This window comes from Gossypium arboreum, chromosome 4 (genome assembly GCF_025698485.1).
Source record: "Gossypium arboreum isolate Shixiya-1 chromosome 4, ASM2569848v2, whole genome shotgun sequence".
Taxonomy (NCBI): domain Eukaryota; kingdom Viridiplantae; phylum Streptophyta; class Magnoliopsida; order Malvales; family Malvaceae; genus Gossypium; species Gossypium arboreum.
Genome location: NC_069073.1, coordinates 14,219,687 through 14,246,339, shown reverse-complemented (window position 1 = coordinate 14,246,339; position 26,653 = coordinate 14,219,687). Strand labels below are relative to the sequence as shown.

Sequence of the window (26,653 nt, the reverse complement as noted above, 5' to 3'; positions counted from 1 at the left end):
TTCATCCTATTCTTTGCCATTTTACAAGCGTATCCTATCATAGCATAATTTTGTTCTCTTATCACAAGTCTTGTGATATAGTGTGATATATTGTGATATATATATGATATATGTAGGGGATCAAAATTAGAGAAAAACAAGCGAAAATCGAAAAATCGGAGCAAGTTACAAGAGCTACACGGCCTGACCCATTCCACATGCCGTGTCGATTTCACAGGATTATACACTAAACAGTGGAAAAACACGATTTTAAAGTTTTTTTAAGCATTCTAAGATGTATATATGACAAAAATAGAAAGGTAGGAGTGAGTCCTCATGGAATATTCAAGAAAATAACTCAAAAAACACTATTAAAGTCTATTCTAAAGCAAATTTCCGTCAATATTGAAGATTCCTAGTTGATTTCTTTGGAGATTATCGTGAGCTTCTTTGTTTTTTTCAGTTATATTGTATATTGGATTTTTTTTTATTTTTAAGTATGGACTAATTTTCTAAATATCGAGGGGCATGAACCCTATGAGGGATTCTGTCGTTTGTTTTTTATTTTACGTAATAAATTCTTAGTTCTTTTTTTCTCAATTATGTATGCTTAATTCTTAGTTTAATATTTCTAAATTATTGATCCATGTTTAATGTGCTTAATTCAGAGGTTGAGTAAACTTTGTTAAGAGTAGATCTTAGTAATTTAGTGGAATTGCATACAATCCTAAAAATAGGATAATATAAATCTATCGGATTAGAGTCAAATCTAATAGGAGAATTTATAGTACGAGTTAATGCGATAATAAATGTTTTAATTAGGAAAAAAATTCAATTAATCAACCTAGAGTCAGTTGCTCAGGGATTTCTATGGATCAATATTGTATAATTTAGGATTTCCACGAATCAAGATATTAAGTTAAGAAATTGCGTAATTTAAATTGATAATGGCAAATAAAATCTAGGTGAATTTTTTCTGGGTATTGTTTTGCTTCTTGGTTATTAATCGGTTATTTTTCTATTTTATTCTTTGTCATGTTAATTAGTAATTAATTTAGTTAATTTTAGTTTTTAATCAATCACTCTAATTATTCGGTTAAATAATAGAAAGACAGTAATTACTAGTACTTTTAATATTTATGGAAACGATCTTTGTACTCACTATTAATTAATAAGTGCATCTAACTTAGTTAAATTTTTAATTCTGTGGATATTAATAGACTGTTTTTTTTCTTATCAAAACCCTAAAAAGTAAAATGGTAATAAGGGAATCCAAAATGATTAGTTTATTACCTTGTTGAAGAAACAAATTGTTAGAAGACCTTATTTATGCAGATCGATCAAAATGAGGAAACTGATGAATTAAACTTGAAAATATAGAAAAATCTCAAGCGGGCTGATAGTGTCCTGCAGTGTCCTTGTCCAGGGAAAACAAAATTCATTTCACTATGTACTGACACTTCTGTAAACCCCCACATTCCACAAAACAAATGAAGGAATCTGTAAGTACAAACTTTGTGATTATATTCCAACTATTGCAATGACCAAGGATGTGTTTCAAACAGGACGAAGCCTAATAAGATTCATTATGTATCATGTTTACATAATCAATTTGCAGAGATAAATTTCTATAATTCAGTTATCAACTTGGATTGGTTAATTTTTCTGAACTAAACCAGAGTATTATGGAACTCATTATTTATACTAATAGTAAAATATACATGGTAAGCTTTAACTTAGGCTTAACTGTTACATGGCCTACCAATACAGTTTAGCACAAGCCTTGTGTACACTACTGGAAATGAAATCATAAGCCGGATAATATATACGATTTTCAAAGAAATTAAACCATCTTCTTCGCCAGTAAGGATTCAGATAGAGAATAATTATGGAATTAAGAAAGAAAATGATGTATGTGGTGCTAAATGTTACGGAGAAGAACACAGGATCAATACTATACCATTTCTCCTTACTTTGATCTACGAATTTTATCAGGGGATGCGGTGACACGATGCTACAGTTCTCGTTCAAGGGCTGTCCACAAAGATATTGATTTCCTTCGTAACTGCTTCTATCAAATGTCCCAAACTGAGCTTTCATATCTGGAATTCTACCTGATAAGTTGTTGTATGCCACACTGAACACTTCGAGGAAATAGAGATTGATCAGTAATGAAGGGAGTTCTCCACTCAACATATTGTGTGAAAGGTCTAAGCTTTCAATTTGGGTGAGATTTGAGAAAGATTCCGGGATTGGTCCCGTCAAGTGATTGTAGGATAAGTTTAGTGCGTGAATCCAAGCTAGATTTCCAAGCTCGTACGGGATCCTACTGGATAGTTTGTTACATGACAAATCTAATCCCGACATGAAATTAAGAATGCCACCTTTATAGGTGTTGGATCTATGTTTTGTCAAGAAGTCAACTTCCACATTTGTGACAGATTGTTCGGTAGTGCTGTGAAGCACATAATCCTTCTTCAAAGTTCCATATCTAAAATATGTAGTGTAATCCCATTCATTAGAAACCTTTTCATGTGAAATGTCCAAATCCAAATAGCGAGGCTCAATCTTTCCGAACCTGATACCCTGGAAACAGCGGGGAATTGACCCAGAGAAGGAGTTGAGGGAGAGATCCATCATGCTTATTTGTTTCAATTCACATAGTTCTTCTGGAATCAAACCACTTAGAAGATTTTGACTCAATAAAAGAACTTTCAAGCTAGTCAACAAGCCAATAATACCAGGGATGCTCCCTGAAAGATTGTTATCCCGGAGGTTTAATACCAAAAGCTGTGAAGTGTTGAGAAAAGCTTCTGATATTGATCCACTATATCTGTTCCCCTGTAAGTGTAAGTGCTGTAAACGAGGGCATGAGGGGAGTGGAGCAGAAAGGAGATTATGAGAAAGGTCTAAATAATACACAGAACGCGAAATGCCTTCACATTGGAACTGACCCTCCAAATAATTGCTCCGCATCACAAGTATATCCAGATACGTCACATTACCTATCCAGCTACCAATATTCCCTGTCATAAAGTTGTAACCAATGTCCAATAGCGCCAGGTTGCCAAGTACCCTTCCTTTTGCTTTCACATTTGACAGATTCCCACTGAAGTAATTGTTCCTTAATTGCAACACACGTAACTGAGTCAAGTTGTAGAGCATCGGAAAAATCTGTCCATGAAGTTTGTTACCGGATAACATTAGAACGCGCAAATCATTGCAGCCGACAATCAGTTCTTTGGGGATTTCTCCAGAGAAATTATTGTAAGATAAATCCAGTACTTGCAAATTTTTCATGTCACCAATGGAGGGTAGCAGATCTTGCTCAAAAGCGTTTCTTGATAAATCTAGATACTCCATGTGTGGAAGGATTTTCCCGATATTCTCCGGAAGACCGTGAATTTGATTGCCTGATACATCCACCATAACTGCGTTGGTCATAGCGAATGGCGGTAACTGGAACTCCCCGAACAAAAAGTTGTTCCTTAGTTTTAGAATTTCAAGGTCGGCATTGTTTACAAGCAACCAACCAGGAAAACTTGCACGCAACTTGTTGTAAGAAAGATCAACTATCTGCAGGTGGAACTGGTGGCGAAGAAAATTAGGAATGCTGTAGGTATGATTGTTGAGACTACAGTTGGACAGTGCCAAAACCTTCAATTGGAACGAGGGAAACCACCCTGGAGGATTCTCAGTATCAATCTGCAATTTACCATTGTTGCTTGCGAATTGGAGTACCTCAAGCTTGGAGTGAGATTTGAAGGAGCTTAGTGAGAATGAACCCTCAAAATGGTTGTAACTAAAATCAAGATACCAAGAAGATGTTAGGCTGTGTATCAAAGACGCTGAGAGGGTTCCACTAAAATTGTTATGTGAGACATCCAACAACTCAATAAACGTTAAATTGGATAGACAAGGGGGAAGGATTCCTTCAAAGTAGTTTTGGCTAAGATCCAACTCTTGTAGTCTCTTCAGTTGGCACAAATCTGTGAAAACAATAAACAAATGCATGCTCTTACATTCTCATTTATAAAATACTAGTTTATGATTTCATCTATTTAATTTTTTAATTAGTTTTCTAGATAGTCTAAAATTTAATATAATTCAAATATATCAACTTATTCAACAATTCAAATATTATAAATAATAATAATAATTTTAAATAGTAATTAAAGTATTTCAACATATTCAATATACAATATAATTTTACTTCATGTAATTAATGCAACGCAACATTATTCAAAATATAATACCAATAAAAAAATTCTAATATTTATTAAACCATTTGTAAAAACTATATTATAAATAAAACTCTTCAATATTCAAATTTTAGTTTTACTTAATAGTCAATAAATTGACAGTGAAATTTTTAGATAATATATAATTAATATATTATATTATAAAATTTATTATTTATAAAATTATACATATGAGATAAAGGTACTTATTATATAACTAATTAAAATTTACTATTTAAAATAAAAATAATATATTTTTTACTTTTTGGGTTAATGGTTTCACTATTTTATTATTATATAAAATCATTTATTAGTGAAATTTTCTAATCAAGTAAAATTTTTGAAACAATTTACATTAGAAAATTAAAATTTTTATTTATAAATGTTATAAAACTTTAAAATAATAAATTCAGCAACATAATAAACAACAAAAGCTATATTAATTAGTTCAAAAGTTTTTCATATTCGTGTGTACATCTATATATAGGGAGAAATCCACTTACACCAATGTAAGTGTAAAATTAAAGTAGTTTAATATATTTTTGTACTTCGTATGATTAATATTTAACAAACTAATCGTTGAATTTATTATTTCATTTATATAAATCATGAGCATTAAATTTGATGCAAATTAAAATTTTATAACTATTTTTTTAAGTAAAAACTTTCAACTATATATAGTTTTTAGACCTATAGGATGGAAATATCAAATGCATTTAAAATTTTACATGAATTACTAAGTATAAAATTAATTATACAAAGAGATATAAAAGGGTATAAAATTATTTCAATTTTATATCAGTATAAATGAATTCCTTCTAAAAATATAGAAAGTAAATTATAAATGACCATTTGAAATTTATCCATTTTATTGTGATGTTAGTAAGCTTTTATATAAAAACATATTCACTCATATGGGTTTAATAATTACACACTTAAAAGGTTGTTTTATTTCTCTTTTTCTTTTGTTTTTCAATATTATTTTACTTTTTCGGAATTTTAAGTTTCTATTTTTACACATCTTAAATTTATTTTGTATCCTCTCTCATCTTCAATAAATTCATTCCGTTATTATTATTAAAAAAAAAATTACCCACCTATCTTAAGATTTGACAACATTTATTTATTACGTAAATTTGAAATAAAATAATTATTTTTCCTTACAAATTATTATCATTTATTTTATTCATTTTATCAATTTTAATTAAAAATCAATTAATTCTCTCCGTTAATAATTTCACCATTTATCATGTAAATTGACAAACTAATAAAATAGTGACATGTGATAGTTTCCGATTTAATCTAACAATTTTCTATAAAATGATCAAAAGAATAAAATAAAAATCAGGAAAATTATAAATATATTATAAATATATTAAAATTGGTATAAACATATAAAATTATAAAATATATAAAAATAATAAAACTTATAAATATTATAAAATATATATTTTATAAAATTAAAAACATATTTAAAATTTTATAAAAATTAAAATTCTTAAAACTTATAAAAAAATCATAAAATTTATTAAAATTGATATAAACGCATAGAATTATAAAAAAAATCATAAAAATTGAATGGACTAGATCAATCTGCCTAACTGGCTAGACTAAAATCGATAATGGTATTGGTTTGGAGAAAGTAATTAGACCGATTGATCTAAGAATCGACAGTTGAACTGATTATTTAATATTTTCGATTGATTTGACTACTTATCCGATTCTAAAAACCTTGGTCATAATATTTCATTCTAAGATATGGTTAGTTAGATAAAGAAATCTTGGTTTGATAATATCTAATTGTATCAAAATATTTTATATTATACAATACTTAGCAAATAATTTTCAACTTTTTAAGGTTCAAACTATTGTATTGTACTTAAAAATTGGACATAAAAATTTTAAAAATAAAAAGAATAATTTATCAATAAAAGGAGAGAGTCCAAAATTATTTAAAGCATTTTGTTCAACATCAAAATGACCCTAATAATATGATAACTATTCCCATTATCCAAGGGTTGGTGGAATGTCATGTATTCATTATGATTTTAAGGGTTTAAATGATTCTTTTATATCATTTTAATTTTTAAAATTTTTAATATGTTTTTATTTTTAAAATTTATTATAATTTTTACATTATTTATAATTTTATGAATTTTATAAAATTTTAAATATATTTTATTAATTTTATATATGTTTCTTTTGATAATTTTTGATAGTTTATTAGATTTTTAATATTTTTAAAATATTTATAAGTTTTAATGATTTTTAATTTCTTGTATAAATTTTATAAGTTTATATCAATTTTAATATCTAATAATTTAATAATTTAATGATTTTGAATAATTTTTATATTTATATGATTTTTATTTATTCTAAGAATTTTCTAAGTTTTTATAAAATTTAAATATTTTAAATATGTCAATATTAATTTTATAATTTTTATAGTTTATTAGATTTTTATATTTTTATAATATTTATAATGTTTTATAAGTTTATATAAATTTTAATATTTTGAAATTTTTATTTTTAAAATATTCATAATAATCTAATTATATAAAACTTCAAATTACCGCATTAATTTGACAAAATGGTAGCCTCCATCATTTTTATGTATCTTTCTATAATAACCAAAAAGCAAGAAAAGTAGAAACATATAAACTGGTACCTGAGGGCAAAGAAGCAGCGAGTGAATTCCGAGCAACGGAAAATGCCTTAAGGGAGGATAGGTTCCCTATATTTGGAGGGATGGAACCTTCCAAGTTATTGTAGCTCAAATCTAATATCTCCAAACTACTAAACCCCATCAACTCTGCCAATCAGTGTAAATCGTCTTCTTCTTATTAGGTATTAGGAAAACTTTATGCATTCCATTAGGCTTTCAAAAACATCAAATAAAATAAACCAAAGAAATACCTTGGATTGGCAGAGTTCCATTGAGGTAATTCCAGTACAAATTAAGCACCTTCAAGTTTTTTAGATTCTCTAATTCTGCACCAGGATACACAAACATTCATATATATATATATATATGCATGAAAGAGCTGAAACGGAAAAACAAAAATATTCTTCTTTGACTTGTACTTTGTAGTAGTGTTGAGGGTCTAACCCTCAGCATGTCAGATACTGTTTTCTCTAAAAGTTCTTTTCTCGACTATGGTCTAATTCGACTCCATGACCTACATGCTACTACTTGAGCTAAAGTCTGAGAGACATATGGGTGTTCTCACGCTGAAGGACATTGTCAAGGAAAATTGGAACAATAAAAGGAATAAAGCCGATCAAGCATTTTCTTTTACTAATTAAAGTGTACATACATAAATACTTACCTACGCCAGAAAGAGGACCTTCCAAGGTGTTGAGCGATAGGTCGAGGTAGACAAGGGACGGAAGTGAGCCCAAGAACTTCATACTATCCTTATTCATGGCATTCCAGCTCAGATATAGGTACTTCAGCTCCTTAAGCTTAGACAGATTTCTAGAATCTATTTACACATAAAATGATAAAATCCCATTTTTGTTAGGAATCATCAACCTAAACCAAATGATGTAAAGAAAATAGACTAGTCCTTTTGACTTGCGACATTATTTAACCTTCTATGCCAAATCATACTTAAAATAATTAACACGATTCACTATTTTCAAGATATTTTATTAAAGAAATCGAAATAAACTTAGATATAGTATGCTAAAAGTCTTTGTCAAAAACCAATTCCACTCTTCCAACATTTTGGTGGTCTCGATTTATTGCTAGAACTAAAAGTTCAATTAAGTAACACACAAGGCCTAAACTGAAAAATGATATTAAGATGTAAAAAGAGTTATAATTTATTTTCAGTGTCCCAAATAATAATAATAATAATAATAATAATAATAATAATAATAATGTTGTGACTACTTACTTTGTGCTGTCAATGAGCTGCCTTGGAGTGCGTTTGAACTTAAATCCAAATATTCCAAGCTTTCGAAAATGGATAATTCTACATCGAAATGGAGAATGTCATATTTCAATTCAACTCTCTTCTACACGATAATGCAAGCATCAAATATTGTGGAGTTTTTTGAGTTGAGCAGGGGTGAGAAAAAGTAACTACAGAATAATAAGGAAAACAATTTATAAGGAATATAAATGACTTTTTCTTGGAAAGTAATTAAATATACCTTGGACAGGAATAGTTTCTCGTGGGCGTTGGAATCTTCCTTCCCAGTTATCAAATAATGCTCCTCCCATGTTATTGCCACTGAGATTAAGACTCTTAAGGGAAGTAAGTGCACTCAGTTGTTTTAAACTACTCTTATTTAACTTGTTCTGAGAAAGATCCAACGTCTCAAGCTTTTTAAGTCTTAAATAGCTTCCAAACCCTCCTGTCATGTAAGATGCCCAAACCAAAATAAATTATATTTTTGTTTCTATTTAGTTATCTGGTTTAAGTTACTATTAGATACGTACCCTGATTTTCTATCCATCCACCAATGGCATTGAAGGATAAATCTAGAGTTGTGAGGTGAACAAAGGGCTGAAACAAAGCGAGGTTCACATACCAATTAGAGTCGTAACTATACCGTATATGTTCCATAGCATATTTCCTGGTGTTGTTGAGGGAGAGTTGGATGACACGACCAGTGGAAGAGTTGCAGGTGACTCTCTCCCAACTACAGCAGTCGCTTAGTGGATCACCGCTCCATGAAGGGAAGAGATGGTCCGCATCATAGCCTTCCGATTCAATAAATTCCTTGAATTGTAACAGACCTACCCTCTCCTCTTCCACACAGCATTTCAGCTCGTGGAATCGTAACGTAAGGATCATAGCCAGTAGGATCAACTTCATGAACTTGGGACTCATACTTGGCTTTATCCCACTAAGCATAACTATATATATATATTCCGTGGATTATCAAGTTTTCTGTGCATGCTTGACTTCAACCCCCCAAGGGAGACGACTTTACTGCTCCAAGTGGGGACTGACCTAACACCCAGTTTTTTTGTTTGTTTGATGCCGAAATTTTTTAATATTAATTATTTATAATTCTAATTGCAAAAGACAACTTTAAGCTATACCTTTTGTTTGAGTTATGTTCCTTGATGTACATAAAAAGGGATGAAACTGAAGCTGATAACACTACCGCCTCTTTAACTTTTATACTGCCATCACTTTAATGCTTCTTATTCTGAAAATACAATTAATTTTTATGGAATGAAGCTGGTATTTTAAGAAAAAATAATGTTACTTATTATATTGCATATTTTGTCATGCTATATTTCTAACTTTTTATCCTCGAGAAATAAAGTATGGTTCGACTTAAAATAAAGTTGAAAATTTTTAAATCAATCTTGATATGAGGCTTATCTTGGAAGTAAAGTAGAACTTGTTATATAAATCACACTGACTTCGAAGGTAGAGTGAGGTTTGCCTTGAAACTTGGACTTCAGTTAGCTACAAGTTTCACTTGGCCGCATATTTTACTATGTTACAAACAGATAAATTAGGATAGCCATCTAGATAGGAATGTGCTTAAATTCAAGTCAATTAAATATTACATGCACAATCTTTTCAAGTGCCTTGTTTTTCATGTTCGAGGTACGATCTTTCCATCTAATTGAGCCAGTTGATACGCCCCAAATCCTAACTTCTTAACGACTTCATATGACCCTTCCAATTAGGGACCATCTTTCCTCTTTGCCCACCAGGTACGCTCGCCTCTCTATGTTATGCATTACCAAATCTCCATCTTGAAACTGTTTGCCCTATACCCTTGAATTATAATACTTCATCACTCTTTGGTTCTTGGTTGCAAGGCGAGTTTCGGATGATATTTAGTTTCCTCCAATAAATCAAGGTTCAACCTAAAAGATGACTCATTTTGATTTGTGTCATAATGAATTACATAATGTCAACGAGAAGATATCGTTAACTCTTTAATCAATCTATGAATTACATTGTTGCTAGTAAAGTCATGTCATACATAAGCCATGTACCCAACATATCAACTATCGACTTGATCATCTTTAGAGCATAAGCTTCCACTTATATCAAAGCACATGAGTTATATACACATGGTCAGTGGCTAACTCATAATTTTGGTAAGTCACACTATGAATGTCACAAGTGAACTAATTCACAAACGAATTTAGAATTAATTAAACTTGGTTTAGTCCAATGTATCATTCTTTCAATGAGTACATTTATGTCTCCACCCATGGAGTCAATTGCTCTGATAGCCATGACTAGTCATCTCTCTAATTGGAATTGTAGATGACATAATAATCCTTCTATGTATTTGAATAAAATGCTCACTTTGATTCTTTTATATAGGATTAAAGACTCGTTTAAATTATCTATTGAAGTAAGTCATCTTTCTCGCAATGTAAATGTTTTTACAGTTCCACTTATCATTAGTTGAACTTAACTTAGACAATCAATGAGCCAATATTTGCTTGTCACAATTTCACTATGTATGCAAAACATGAAAGATAGAAACACAAAAGATATAATAGTAAAATTTGAAAATAACGTTATTTATTTTTCAATCATTCAAATAAATAGAAAACAGTTACATGTTTACTACAATATACATTTCCTAATATAAATATCATTATTTATAAGTGATAATATAAATGATTTAATTTGCCTATGAAATGTATATTACATGGTAAGATGTTATATATGTATATTGAATTAGATTACTATCATGAATATATACATGTTATATTGCATTAAAAACGATAAGTATGAATGATTGTAGGTTAAGTTGAATTAGATGTATGCATCGATTTATATTTGTTCAAAGTATCTTGAATCGTAGATTTACCATTAAGTGATTTGCTCAGCATACGATTTTGTTTCCTATGTGGACAAGTAAGTAAATTCTTGGTAGATCGAATGGAGGTCGTCTCAACATTCAGAAATTGGACTCAACTCAACAATGTTTGCACATTTTTTGGTTTTGTTAATAGTTTGACATGTACATACCTAAGTTGAGTCAATTTTGATACTTAACTATGTGGTTTTAATAGTTGATGTAAGTATTTAGCTAATTTAATGTGACTTATAGATAATTATAAATTTGGTTGTAATAATGTGCCATGTTTTATGTTAATGATCTTAAATAATAGGTTCAAGCATGTTTGAGGTGATTGAATCTTATTAGATAGTTAGTTTATAGTTGATAAAGTATGATGAATTGATGATTGAGGTTTTGGTGTGTTTTAAATTGATGTTAGCAATGGCAATTGTGTTGGTTGAGCATAATATGCATGTTTAGAATTGATTTGAAAAGTTGTTGGTTTTAACCAAAGGAAATTTTGCGGAAACAGTATGTGACGTTGCAATGTTAAACGTATCATGTCACGACGATAAATGACTTATAATGTCACGATGAGATAAGGAACTCCATCGTCTCGGCGAGGCCAAAATAGTAACTGATGTCGCGACGTTGAGTGACCTAACAAACTATTTGGCGACCTCACGGCGTCAACTCTATATTTTGAATTTTTTACAATTCAGTCCTACTTCGATCTCAAGTTAAGTTTAATTATTTCGTAAGCTCGTATAAGACCCGAGAATGATTATTTATTGTATTGTTGCTTAAAATTCTTATAGTGTTCGCAATTGCATGCTTAATGGTATTTAATTATATTAAATATGATCTTAGTTGCTCTAGCAACGAATGTGGTACACTATATCTCAAACTCCGTGATTGGGTCTGGTATAGAGTGTTAAAAAATAGCAAACAAGTTGAACCTCTAGGGACTAATCGATAATTTTGGCTTTTCCCCAATTATCTCTGGTTTGATCCAAATCTTGATCTACTCAATTATATCATTCATTCCATAAATATCAAACATTTGTACACTATAACATGATATTAATGAACCTATGAACCTTTATTTTTTAGCACCCCTAAAGTTTTACATTTTATTCAATTTAGTCCCTAAAATCGAAATAGTCATAACTTTCCATTTTGAGCTTCGGTTCTAAAATTGATTTTAATTATTTCCCTTAGGGACCCTCTACTATCTATTGTTACCAGAATTTCACATGAATTTTACCTTTTATTCACTCTAGTCCTTTTGTACAGAACTTATAATTAAACATTACAATCTAGTCCTTTTTCAGAATTAAGCTTAAAATCTATCAATTTAATACTAATTTCTTCAAGAAATCATCAATGAAAACTTTCAAAAACCTTAATTTTTTTTCAAATTGGTATATGGGCTAGCTAAATCAAGCTCTCATGACCTCAAAAACATTTAAAAAAAATACAAGAAAATGACTTGAAATTAACATACAATTGAGGATCGAAAGTGTTGGAGCTTCAAAAATGGCTTCCTTAGGTTTTCTTTAAGTTAGTTTGGTGGAAGAAGAAAGAAAAAGATGAGTATTTTCCACTGACAAGCCTTTTATACCTTAATTTATTCTTTAATCACCTAACTAACTTAATTAAACTTTAATCACAATTAACCAAAGTTAGTGGAAATTAACATCTTTCTCCACTATTTGATGAAGTAAAATAGTTTAATTACCATTTTGAACCTTTTTTCATTTAAGAATTTGTAGAAATAAGACTTTTACAATGTAGTCCCTATATCTAAATTAAGCAATTAAAAAACAAAATCGAAGGACCAAACTCTAATATTCTTTTATACTAACTCCGTAATTATTCTTTTGCAGAACTAGAGTTCTAAAACCGCATTTTCCGATACCACTGAAAATCAAGCTATTACATTTAGGTTAGACATGAGTATTGAAAAAACACTTTATTTGTTCATACAAGAACTGTTTAAATAAGTAAATTGAAGTAAGTAACTTAGTTTACATCTAAGCTTTTAAGAGGAAATTGTTAGATGAAGAATGATCTTAATTAGAATATAGGAGTGAGTGAGTAGAAGTTCTTGTTGAATTATGTGGATTAACACAAAATTCTACAAATTAAAAGTAGAAAAATTCGGAATTGCATGATTAAAAATTTGATGTTTATCTATTTCATGCCAAGCCAAAATCAAGGATCCCTTAAAATAGTTGAAAGCCAGTGGTGCAATGAGGTTAAATGGATCGAAATAAATGAAAACAAATCTAATATTATATCCATCTTTTAAACAATTAAACTCAACTATTTATCTAAATACTGTTAGGAGCATAGCCTACCATAACCAGTTTTCAATTTCTTTTCTCTTTATTTTTTTCATAATTTCATTTATATGTGTATTTTTTGCTTAGAGAAAACAATGAATAATTATTGTTTCATTTTGTTCACTTTTTACAGTGATAACAAGCAATTTATTAATAAATATGAAACAGGATTTTGTGGTGATTATTTATCTCATTCTTTAATCATGTGGTTGGAATTTGATTCTCACTTATGAAAATATATAGAGCATATTTTTTAGTCAACTGGTTACCTTTTTCGAAATACTCCTAACGAAGAGATTAATTATTACTATCGACTTGGATACTCATAGTTCAAAAAAAAAATCTAAAAATGAGAGACATGTTGACTTGGTAAGATATATCTTGAGGTGTTTATGGGCCGGGTTAGGTTTAGTCGGGCCCAATTAAAATTTTGACTCGTTTGCTAGGCTCGGCCCAAAAAATGGGCCTAAAATTTTGCCCGAGCCTGGCCAGGATAAAAATGTTAAAATCCAAGCCTTGCCAACCCGTATTAAATTTTTTATATTTTTATATAATTTTTAAAAATATATATAATACATAAAAATATTAAAGACATTAAAATAAATGTTTCCCAATAAATTAAAAAAAATTAAAAAAAATATAGGTGCAACTTAACAAATAAATGCCTCTAAAATAATAACAAAATTAACAATAAAAAAGAGTTATACAATATCCAAATAATAACAATAAAATAATTTTTTTTGCATATTCAGGCTAGGCTCGGGTAAAAAAAAAATTACTCTAGGCCCGACCTGTTTTCTAAACAAGTCTTATTTTTTTGCCCAAACTCATTTTTCGTGCTTATACTTTTATCTAGACCCTCCCACTTTTTTAACGAATCTTTGAACCGGATCGAATAGTCCAACCCATGAACAAATCTAGATATATAACCAACCAACAAAACAGATGGCGAGCAGAGAAGAATTGACAAGTAACAGCATCAGGGAATATAGATAGATAATAATTTTAAGAAGCACAAAAGAAAAATCAATTAGGAGGACAAGAAATTAGCAATTTTGGAGTCAATACGCACAATGACGCAAGTTATTCATTCACGCCGCTCATCACGCTAGTCAATAGCATGATTTTGAGGGAATTCGCCTGATTTTCAAAATCATTTTCAAAGTCAATACCGGCCTTTGAATCATAGCTAAAAAAAAATATGGTTTATAATGTTTTGAATTGGGGTGATTATTTATTTATATTAAATTATAGAGTAAAAATTTAGAATAGGAATGATGGTTAAATTGGTCAGGTTATTAATTTGTACAATTGAATTAAATAAACTATTAGAAAAATCATAAAAATAAAAAATTGAAAAAATAAAAAATTAGTTCAATCGGTTTTTAGTCCAGTTCAATCAATTCATACCAATTCGTAGATCAACTAGTTTGATATCTATTTTCAGATTGATATCCTGATTGATTCTCGGTTCGGCTAACCAATCCGATTCAAATAACCATAACTCTAAATCTCTATATTATGTACATATTAATCCTCCTTTTATTTTCAAAAATTTAATCTTACTTTTGGGATTTTAAAACAATCTACTTTTGAATTATATATAACCACATAATATTTGAATTGAAAAGTTAACTGTATAACTATTTGAACTAATTAATAACATCATGAAAATATAGAGACCAAATTATGTTAAAATTAAAGTATAAAGATTATATTTTAATTTTAAGCATATTAAAAATACCAAAATTGAAAATTAACCATTTTTATAAAATGGTAAAAAACATGAGTGTGTGCCATGCGTCAGTGTAAAGAAGATATTTTGGACTTCCTTTTACATAGAATAAACCCTCTTTGTTGAATTTCTAATTTTTTTCATAATTTTTAATTAATAACAAGTTATTTAAAATTAAAATTTATTAAATAATATAATTTTAAATATATGATAATTTTTTATTTATATGTTGTCGAAACCATTTTTAAAGAGTTTTGAAAAAAACGGGAATCGACTTTTAAAACGAAAGTTTGGAGTCGCCACCAATCTTTTTTGATTTAGGTGTGATCGGATCACCTTGAGTTTGATCATTTTAATAAAACATTTGATTTATTAAAATAATAATTTTAAGTCTACAAAAGTTGAGAAAAGGGTTCGGAGTCGATTCACGACAAGGAAGGGTTAGCACCCTCGTAGCGCTCAAAATTGGTACCAATTGATTATTTAATGTCCTATCATTGAAAACTTAAGGAAAAATTGTCAAAATACGATTCCTTTGAAAATGTGTGATCACTCAAATTAGATTTCAAGATTCACTCGTTTCAAAGAAATAAAATACCACATCCAGCATGTTAGGACATGATATTTTAAGCCTCAAAAAATTGAGATCGCCTCAAAATTTCCCAAAACACGCAACGAACTCTTAAAAGGATACTCCATTATTTGACAAAACGGAAAAAACGAAATCCAACACATTAGCGCACGATTTCCCGAATTTTCCAAACACAAAACATTGCCTTGTTTTGAAAAAGTTTCCCAAATAAGCAATTATAAAATCAGCTCAAAATATATTCGCTTGGGTTACTTTAGGTTAAAAAGCAGTAATATGACATGGATAGATAATGAGAAAAATACAAAGGATTAGGATACATGTAAAAGCGACATACCATATATTAAAAAAAACCAATATTCACATTTGAAGGCTAACGAATTAAAAGCAAATTTAAAGAAGTTCCAAGCAAATTAACACAGACAATATGTGGCAAGTTTTAAAACTAACAAACAAATAAGTGACATAGAAGAAAAGCAATTTGGAATTATCAATATGCAAACAACCAAACATATATACAAATCTTAAAGTAGCATACATGAAAGTTCAAATAGATAAAAATAATTAAATAAAAATCATATATGAAATAATAATATTTGAATGAAATTTCAAAGGACATAATGTATATATAAAGAAAAGTGAATAACATATAACATAGTATTTGTCAATCTAAATAAATGATATACATTAAAATGGAAATTTTATATATAAAAACAAAGATACTAGCATATGAAAATATTCAAAATAGATATAATATACCATTTAAAATAGGATCCTTGGAAGAAGATATACATACATAAAATAATATAAAATCAATAATATATATATATATATATATATATATATATATGCATATAAAGAGAAAATATAAAAAATTAAAGGAAATATTTACATAAAATAATAGGAAATCAATAATGCATACTTAGAGTAAAAAAATATAAATTATGTATATACATGTATAATGGTATTGAATTGGACATCTATAGATCTTTAAATATAGGAATATATGAAATAAAGAAAACTTAATATAAATAAAATAATAAACACTAATAATATATGAAAGTGTTTGGGATAAACGTATATATATGTATATTAAGGTAGAAAAATAAATGTCATATAAATCCCTAAGGTATAAAACTATATAAAAGAATTTTAAATCCAATAAGTCATATAATAAATCAAAGTAAAAAAACTTACCTAAATATAATTAATTAAAAACAGTACATAATAAAATAATATATGAAAAAGATGAATAGTAAAATAAAAAATAAAAAAAGTAAACTTAATTGAAAAAAAGTTAAAATCAAAGGATAATTAATAAATAAAATAAACCATGGAAAATGAAAGAAGGATCGTAGCGCAATGCGCTCAAATGCACAGGGACCAAAAACAAAATTATTCCCAGCTTCAAAACGCAACATTTCAACGTGGACTAAAGTGAACAGATACGCCAATTTCAGGGGAAAAATTAAAAAAAAACAAAGAACATAGGGAAAGATCAAATTGAATGCAAGTGCGAAGGAGAGGGACTGATTGCGCCAATTCCCCATTTTGAGCCAAAAGGCATGGGTCTAGCACCAAACGGTGTTGTTTTATTTTGCTATTAAAATCACTTTTTTGTTTTAAACATCATTTTCACCTTTGCATCTTTAAAAAAAAAAAACCTAAAAACTTTCAAAGGCTCTCTCATTTCTCTTACCATTTTTGTCGGACGCTGCCTCCATCAAAGATCCCACGTGCCATGGTCGCCGACGGCACAAGCACGACTCCGATAAGACCCCTCATCCCTCTCTTATACTTCGTATTTGTATTAAATCCGAATGAAAAGAGGAGAAAGAAATGAAAAAAATAAAGACAAAAATAGATTACAAGAAATAATCACCTTTCCAGTATTCTTTTGTGTGCTTTCTATTGATTTTTTTTTCAATGTATTTTGTATACAACTTGTGTTCTATCTCTTTGAGAAAAAGGAAAAAGAAAGGAAAAAAAAAACCCCCACCCACCATCATTATTCGGGCTCTTTATAGCTAAAAATACAACCAACTTCTCTACTGTTTTTGCTATCTCCTCATAGGTATGGCGACGTGGGGTAGTCGTGGGCGTGCCGACGTAAAGAGTAGCGCACAAGTCGGAAGGGCAATGTATGGCGCTTGGAAACTGACTTGGCTGCAGTGGCTGAAGCATTTAGGACTAAGGTTTTCTGCTTGGGTAGTGTTTTTTAATTTGGGCTTGATTGAATTGGGTTTGAGGGTTGGTATTTGGGATTGGGCCTGTGTAGTATTTGGGCTGGGCAAAATTTGGGCCCTACAGCTACCCCTCTTTGCTCGTTGTCGTGTAACGAGAATAGAGCAAAGACTTTAAATAGGTCAATTTTGCCCGATCTTGCCAAGGTTTGACTTCGTGATGCTTCATTTCTTCAGGTAACCTCACTTTAACCCATTGCATCTTCAGGGGTATAGGAACTCCTTTCCATCTGCTCCACTACTGCTTAGGAGATAAGATCTGCAATTTTTAGCCTGTTACCCTACAGCTTAGGGGGTTAAGGCTCGTATCTTCAACTTGCTCTCTTGCTACCTCAGAGAGATAAAGCCGGTGGCTAAAATCTGCTCCATAGTCGATACATAGAGATAGGACTCGCCATTTTTGATCTGCTTCATAGCCGATATATGGAGATAAGATCTGTAATTTTTAACCTATTACCCTACTGCTTAAGGGGTTAAGGCTCGTATCTTCAACCTGCTCTCTTGCCATCTCAGAGAGATAAGGCCGGTGGCTAAAACCTGTTCCATAGCCGATACATGGAGATAAGACTCGCAATTTCTGATCTGCTCCATAGCCGATACATGGAGATAAGATCTGTAATTTTCAGTCAGCTTCCTGCAACTTCAAGAAGATAATACTTGTGGCTAAAATCTACTCCATAGCCGATACATGGAGATAAGACTCGCCATTTTTGATCTGCTCCATAGCCGATGCATGGAGATAAGATCTGTAATTTACAGTCTGCTTCCTGTAACTTCAAGAAGATAAGACTTGTGGCTAAAATCTGCTCCATAGCCGATACATGGAGATAAGACTCGCCATTTTTTATTTGCTCCATAGCTGATACATAGAGATAAGATCTGTAATTTTCAGTCTGCTTCCTACAACTTTAGGAAGATAAGACCGGTATCTTCAACCTGCTCTCTTGCTATCTCAGAGAGATAAGGCTGGTGGCTAAAATCTGCTCCATAGCCGATATATGGAGATAATACTTGACATTTTCGATCTACTCCATAGCCAATACATGGAGATAAGATCTGTAACTTTCATCGATGTCGCTACATTGTCCTCTGGGGCCCTGCGGACTCGATTTCATATCTATGTTTATGCCAAATGACTAGAATGCTATGACTGAAATGAATCAGATGCACCTAACCTAATGTGTTATGAATGATATGAATGTAGAAATGAAAATGATTTCTTTTTTTTAAAGCTTTAAGTATCATCACTCGTTATTCATCAAAGTTTTATCACATCGTATTATGCTGCCTTCCTGCTCGACTAGCGAAACCCATAGAAACAACCCATTTTGCTTAACTGGTTTGCCCCATTGCAACTTCAGGGTCTATTTCACTGTATTTCTAGAACCTAAGATTTGTACCATCTTCAAAACTTCCTCTTCCATCAATTCGGTCTATTACACCACTCCTCGGGCCCTATGACCAGATATGTACGCCTGATATTTCATTAATGAAGAACATAATGATCCTCTCTTATGCTTTGGTTGTCACAACATCCTGTTTTCTTATTCAATCAATATCTTTCACTGAAGAGATAATCCCAATTTGAACACAAATATTCCACTCCTAAGCTGGGTAAGTTCTAAACGAAAGTCCTGTTTCAGGTTCTTATACCATTTAGAAACTTTCAGAGTAATATGCAAAACCTCTTTTGCAAAAGTGTTATTAGTCCATTAATCATTATTTCAATACAAGCACGTGAACATAAAGATAAAGATGGTCAAAATTAAAGTTTATTAGGAATAAGATTCAAGACAAATGGATTAATTACAGGAAGCAAATATTGCCAAAGTACAAAAATAGTTAAAGAGGAACAAAAATGAGCGCCTCAGATATCACAGCCTAAGCTCATCCATATGAACTCCACGAGAACCATTTTGAGCCTATCATGTGCCTAGGAGATCTAGTGTATTCTGTCGATACCCCAAGACATGCGTACTTCTTCTTCATTAATTCCAGCATAGCAAGACTACCTCCTGCCCCATCCTTGGTCAAAATTTGAATTGCCCTTTTCGGGTTTTCAATTCAAAACCCCTTTGGTCTCAAGGCACCCTTTGTGGGTTTTCACCTCAGCCTCTCCCTTTTTTTTCTTTTTTTTTTAAGCGCCATTTGCGAGTTTTCACCTCTTAAGCGAAGTACTTCTTGATTGAATCTGAATTTACTGGGTTAGGCAGGCTCCTACCATCCATCTCAGTTAATATCAATGCTCCTCCAAAAAAAGCTTTTTTACCACATAAGGTCCTTTCCAGTTTTGCATCCATTTCCCTCTGAAATCTTTTTGCATAGGAAGAATTAACTTCAATACCAAGTTCCCCTTCTATTTGTTATAAGCTCGCATCATTCGCCTCTGGTACATTTAACCATGACGAATAGCCTTAAGTCTCTTTTCTTCAATCAAGTTCAGCTGATCATACCGGGACTGAATCCATTCTGCTTCGTCCAGCTTCAACTCTGATAAAACCTGGAGAGAAGGAATTTTGACTTCAATGGGCAAAACTGCCTCCATCCCATAAACCAATGAGTAAGGTGTTGCCCCGCTAGAAGTTCTGACAGATGTTCGAAAGGCATAAAGAGCAAATGGTAACTTTTCATGCCAATCCTTATAGGTCTCAGTCATTTTCCCCACGATCTTTTTGATATTCTTATTAGCTGCCTCAACTGCACCATTCATTTTTGGGCGATAAGGTGACGAGTTGTGGTGCTTAATCTTGAATTGCTTGCAGACCTCTACTATCACACTGTTATTCAAATTTAACACGTTGTCAGATATGATCCTTTCTGGCATGCTATATCGACATATGATCTCCTTCTTTAAGAACTTGCCGACTGCCAACTTTGTGACATTGGCATATGAAGCAGCCTCTACCTACTTGGTGAAGTAATCGATGACCACAAAGATGAATCGATACCCATTAGAATCCTTTGGTGAAATCGGCCCTATAACGTCCATGCCCTACATTGAAAAAGGGCACGAAGAAATCATGACATGAATGGGTGAAGGAGGCACGTGGATCTTGTCACCATAAATTTGGCACTTATGACATTTCTTGGCATAGCTGATGCAATCTCCTTCCATTGTGGACCAATAGTACCCGAATCTCATAATCTGCATGGCCATTGTGAACCTATTGGCATGCGTCCCGCAGACACCCTCATGGACCTTTTCCAGGATTTTCTTAGCTTCAGCAGCATCAACACATCTTAACAGTACCTGATCTTTCCTCCTTTTATACAAGATTTCTCCATCCAAGACATGGTCACTGGCTAGCCTTCTCAACATTCTTTTATCATTTTTTGTTGCCTGGGCAGGATATCCACGATTCTTCACATGTCGTAAAATATCATGATACCATGGATAATCATCTCTTTCCTCTTCGTCGTCTATATTGTAACAATGAGCTGGAGCCTCATATATACTCATCTGGATCGGTTTCATATTCTCTCGTCCATTTACTCTGATCATAGAAGCTAACGTAGCCAAGGCATCTGCCATCTGATTTTCGTCTCGCCGGAGATAAAAGAAAGTGATATCATCAAACACCTTAATTAGATCCCAAACTAGCTCTCGATAGTTGATCAACTTTAGGTCTCTTGTCTCCCACTCACCTTTGAGTTGATAGATCACCAGTGCAGAATCCCCATATACCTCTAAAACCCTAATTTTACGTTCGATGGCTGTACAGATTCTCATGATACATGCTTCATACTCTGTCATATTATTTGTGCAATCAAAATCCAATTTGCAAGTGAACGGATAATGATCTCCAGCTGAGGATATCAAGACTACCCCAATTCCATTACCAATGGCATTTGATGCTCCGTCAAAATTCAATTTCCACATATGATCTTCTGAGGTGTCCTCTTCGGTAATTGCCACATACATTAGATCTTTATTTGGGAAATCAAAGTTCAAAGGCTCATAATCTTCCAAAGCTCTGCTGGCTAGAAAATCTGCTATTGCACTCCCTTTCACAGCCTTTTGACTCACATAAACTATGTCGAATTCGGAAAGCAGAATTTCCATCGGGCCATCATTCCACTCAAAGCAGCTGACTCCACCATGTACTTTAAAGGGTCCAATTTTGAAATTAACCAAGTCGTATGATACAACAGGTACTGCCTCAATCTCCGAGTAGTCCAAACCAAAGCACAACATAGTTTTTCAATTGGCGAGTATCTCATTTCGCACTCAGTGAATTTCTTACTGAGGTAATATATCACCTTTTCCTTCTTTCCTGTCTCATCATGTTGACCGAGCACACATCCCATTGAATTGTCAAATACTGTCAAATACAATATCAATGGCCTACCAGGGCTAGGTGGCATTAGCACCGGGGAATTAGACAAATATTGTTTAACATTGTCAAAGGTTTTTTGGCACTCATCATCCCACTCACCTGGGTTGTGTTTCTTGATAAGGCGAAATATAGGGTCACATTTCTCAATCAGCTGTGAAATGAATCGGGCGATATAATTTAGTCTTCTCAAGAAACCTCGAACTTCCTTCTGAGTGCGCGGTGGAGGTAATTTTTGTATAGCCTTGACTTTGTCGGGGTCGACCTCGATTCCCTTTTCGCTGATTATGAAACCAAGCAGCTTCCCTAACCTAGCTCTAAAAGTACATTTTGTTGGATTGAGCTTTAGCTGAAACTTCCTCAATCTCAGGAACAATTTCCTCAAAACCTGTATGTACTCCTTTTCTGTTCGGGATTTTACGATCATGTCATCGACGTAAACCTCAATTTCCTTATGCATCATGTCGTGAAACAAGGTTACCATGGCTCTTTAATACGTTGCTCTGGCATTCTTCAACCCGAATGGCATCACCTTATAGCAAAAAGTCCCCCATAAGGTTATGAATATGGTCTTTTCCATGTCTTCAGGATGCATCTTTATCTGATTGTACCTAGAGAAACCATCCATGAAGAAGAACAGTGAGTAACCTACTGTGTTGTCCACCAGAGTGTCGACGTGAGGCAAGGTGAAGTTGTCCTTTGGGCTGGCCTTGTTTAAGTCCCTGTAATCTACACACATTCTCATCCTTCCATCTTTCTTAGGGACAGGGACGACGTTAGCTACCCATTTTGAATAATTAACAACTTGTAAGAACCCGGCATCAAATTGCTTTCTGACCTCTTCTCTTATTTTTACTACAACATCGGGTCTCATCCTTCGAAGCTTCTGTTGAACAGGCTTGCACTCTTCTTTTATGGGGACGCGATGCACCGCAATATCAGCGCTTAGGCCAGGCATGTCTTGATTTGACCACACGAAGATATCCTTGAACTCTTGCAGTAAATCAATGAGGTCCCGTCTTGTTTCCTCAGTTATGCAAGTTCTAATGTTCACCTCTTTCCTCTCTTCCAAGGTCACACTCTCGATTGTCTCTTTATAGGGTAGAATCTGTTTCTCTTCCTGTTCTACCATCCTTAACAAATCTGAAGGTAAGCTACAGTTTTCATCATCTTCAAAATCCTCGAGATCCTCCGACACACGCCTCGCTCAAAAAGGAACTCCGGGTTTGTAACAATCACTCATGCCATTGATATCTAGAGACCTATTGTAGGCACGAAAGAATATCCAACAAACAAATGAACCTAAGTATAGCTTTATTTGTCTGGTATGATTATAAACGAAATGTAAGAAAAGAAAATTTATTTAAGATAAAAGAATATTTGCTCAGAATAAGACATAAAAGTGCATTTATATTGAAATAAACATTTTGAAAATGAACCTATTTTACAAAAGATTTTTATTGCTTTTAAGCTTTTAAAACAACAAATGTGTTTTGAATATTACTCTGTATTAGCACTAAAAACTACTGGAATTTCCTCCGCAGTCCAGTTGTTCAGAATACTTCCATGCTCATAAGGACGAATGCTTGCTAAGTCATGTTTTATCACTTTCTCTTCAGATATGACATTGATATTCAAATTTTCCATTGCGTCTTCAACTGTTCCCTCTCTTTTCATCTTCAATTCAGGATAAATAACTCCACCCTACACAAATGTATAAGATATATGGGGAAAAGTCATTGATTCCCACTCGACTTCTGCCCCATTCAGTCGTGCTCTTTGTCTCTTCTGCTTCCTTTCCATCTCCTTTCTTTTCTTCTTTGCATCTGGCCTATACCCTAAGCCAAAGTGATCTTGTTTGTCAGCCAAAACTGGCACCTCAACTCATCCATGAAGATACTTTCCAAGTCCTCTTCTAGACAATACTCTCTTTCCCACTGTTAATTGCAAGCTTATCCTCGTAGCCTTAGATATTCTTGGCATTGGGACCCTGCCCCATTCAATAATGAAAGTTGCATTTACAAATTCCAATGACTGAAAGGAACACTCAATTTCTTTTTCATCATTTTCTATATACGGTGCACTACTAGTAACGGATGCAATAATGTCCTCCTCAGCATTTATTGTTATCAAATGGCCCTCCTTCACCAGCTTTAACTTTTGGTGTAACGATGACGGTACTGCCCCTGCCGAGCGACTCCAAGGCCTCTCCGACAAGCAATTATAAGAAGGCTAATATCCATTACAAGAAAATCTACCTCATATATGTTTGGTCCGATCAGCAGAGGTACCTCAATCCTTCCCATCACTTTCCTCTCAGTGCCATCAAATGCCCTCACTATGTTCTGGCATGTCTTCATATGAGAGCTGTCAATTGGTAACCTATTTAATGTGGACAAGGGCAAAACATTCAGTGCTAACCCATTATCAATTAATACCCCCGGTAGTGTATACCCTTTGCAACGAGTGGTGATGTGTAAAGCCTTGGTGGATCCCATACCCCCTGGTGGTATTTCATTGTCACTGAAGGAGATGAAGTTATCGGCGCTTATGTTACTGATAAGGCAGTCTAGCTTGTTCACTGAAATATCTTCAGTGACATAGGTCTCGTTCAACACCTTCATCAATGCATTTTGGTGAACCTCCGAGTTTTGAAGCAGAGCTAGTACTGATGTGTATGCCGGCTGCTTGTGCAACTGTTCCACAACACTATACTCACTATGTTTTAGGAACTTCAAAAATTCTTTAGCTTCATCTTCAGTTACTGGTTCATTAACCAGTGGTTTTGTCCTCTCTTTCCCTTGTTCAATCATCACGGACTTCCCTTTTCCAAGCTCGGCCTTTGTACTTGGCATGCTGACCAGACTCTCCTCCCCTGGATATGTCACATTACAGTTGTAATTCCAAGGCACCCTTTTGTTATCCTTATATAGAAAAGCCGCGGGTCTCTGTATTACAACTCTCAGTGTAATTTTTGCTCCAACTTCATTAATTTTCGGTCGCGAAATGATCACCACTGGGTGATTGACCTCAGTAACCTTCTCTATCAACCCCTCCTCCGAGGAACATACATATTCTTTCTCAGTAAACTCAAAGAACTTCAGTTCTTTGTTGTCCACTAAAGCCTGTACCAAGGCCCTAAATTTATTACATTCTTCTATCTCATGGTCCTCCTCTCCATGGAACTCACAATAGTTCCCTGCTTCTCGGGATTTGCTCCCAAAGTCTTGCATGACTAGACCTTTCTCCACTATCTTCTTCAAAACCTCCCTCATCGGGGTTCTCACTTCTGCCACAACCAACTTAATTCTCCTCCCCATATTATTGACTATTGCGTTTACCCCTTTATCAGTATGACTGGGTAATGGATTTCCTACACCAGGTGTATCATCGAATTTTACAATACCCATGTTGATGAGCCTTTCGACTACCCTTTTAAAAGAGGTTCAGTTTTCTATCAAGTGTCTCGCGATTCCAGCATGATATTCACATTGAGCACTTACATCATACCACTTGGGGTATCGGGGTTGCAGTGGTTTTAAATAAAAAGGAGATACGACGTGTGTATCAAACAAACTTTTATATAGCTCCCGATACGTTACTGGAATGGGAGTAAACTGGGGCTTCTCCGTGTTCTGCTTTGTATTGGGCTCCTGTCTTAGCGAAGCTTGCTGGCCCGTGGCTACCACTTTCAGTTGATTTACCATGATTGGTTTCGCATAACCCATATTCACATTGCTGACTTCATTTTCTTTCTTTTTTGGGGCTAACCTCCGGGTGCTTTCCCCTGCCTCTCTCTTGCCGCACCTTATTGCATTCTCAATCATTTCACCAGACATAACTATATCCGCAAAACTCTTAGTTGCACTTCCCAACATGTGATTAATAAAATGTGCCTTCAAGGTATTAATGAAAAGCATGGTTGTTTCCTTTTCCAACAGTGGGGGTTGGACTTGTGTAGCAATCTCCCTCTATCTCTAAGCGTATTGTTTGAAAATTTCATTCGACTCCTTCTCCATGTTTTGTAATGTGATCCTATCAGGCGCTATGTCGGTCACATGGCCATATTGTTTCATGAAGGCCTGCGCTAAGTCTTTCCATGATTTGACTTGGGTACGACTTAATTGATTGTACCACTTAGTCCCAGCCCCAACCAAACTGTCCTGCAAACAGTGGATCAATAACTGAGCCATAGCCCGAAACAAGTACTTGTCCACCTTAATATCGAGCAGGTAGGGTAAGTCACCATAACTTTGATAGAATAACTGTTTGGTCTCATCATCCCAACGAGCCCATATATCCCCCAATGCCTGGAACTCATTTTGCGTCACGTTGATGCGAGTAAAGCCCGACAACCCCGATGTATACCCCTCAGATAGGCTATCTCATTTCTCAAGTTGC

At 33.0% G+C, this 26,653-nt stretch overlaps 2 protein-coding genes across 2 annotated transcripts in view; both read right to left on the bottom strand.

Moving 5' to 3' along the window:
- Nucleotides 1-9,144, bottom strand: part of LOC128291566 (receptor-like protein 15) — a 30,050-nt gene extending 20,906 nt beyond the window's left edge. Inside the window, exons 1-7 of the mRNA XM_053026737.1 lie at nucleotides 8,671-9,144; nucleotides 8,382-8,585; nucleotides 8,123-8,200; nucleotides 7,550-7,705; nucleotides 7,137-7,211; nucleotides 6,889-7,032; nucleotides 1,953-3,968 (exon numbers count right to left, since the gene is read on the bottom strand). Of these exons, the coding sequence (XP_052882697.1) occupies nucleotides 1,953-3,968; nucleotides 6,889-7,032; nucleotides 7,137-7,211; nucleotides 7,550-7,705; nucleotides 8,123-8,200; nucleotides 8,382-8,585; nucleotides 8,671-9,088 (3,091 nt within the window). The 5' untranslated portion in view covers nucleotides 9,089-9,144. The remainder of the gene's footprint in view (nucleotides 1-1,952; nucleotides 3,969-6,888; nucleotides 7,033-7,136; nucleotides 7,212-7,549; nucleotides 7,706-8,122; nucleotides 8,201-8,381; nucleotides 8,586-8,670) is intronic.
- Nucleotides 9,145-23,752: 14,608 nt separating this feature from the next.
- On the bottom strand, nucleotides 23,753-26,130 carry LOC108458572 (uncharacterized). The gene is made up of 4 exons (XM_053026736.1): nucleotides 25,830-26,130; nucleotides 24,544-25,625; nucleotides 24,179-24,460; nucleotides 23,753-23,956 (listed from the first exon to the last, which is right to left on the bottom strand). Exons 1-4 carry the CDS (start codon nucleotides 26,128-26,130, stop codon nucleotides 23,753-23,755), a joined length of 1,869 nt encoding a protein of 622 aa, XP_052882696.1.
- Nucleotides 26,131-26,653: the final 523 nt, after the last annotated feature.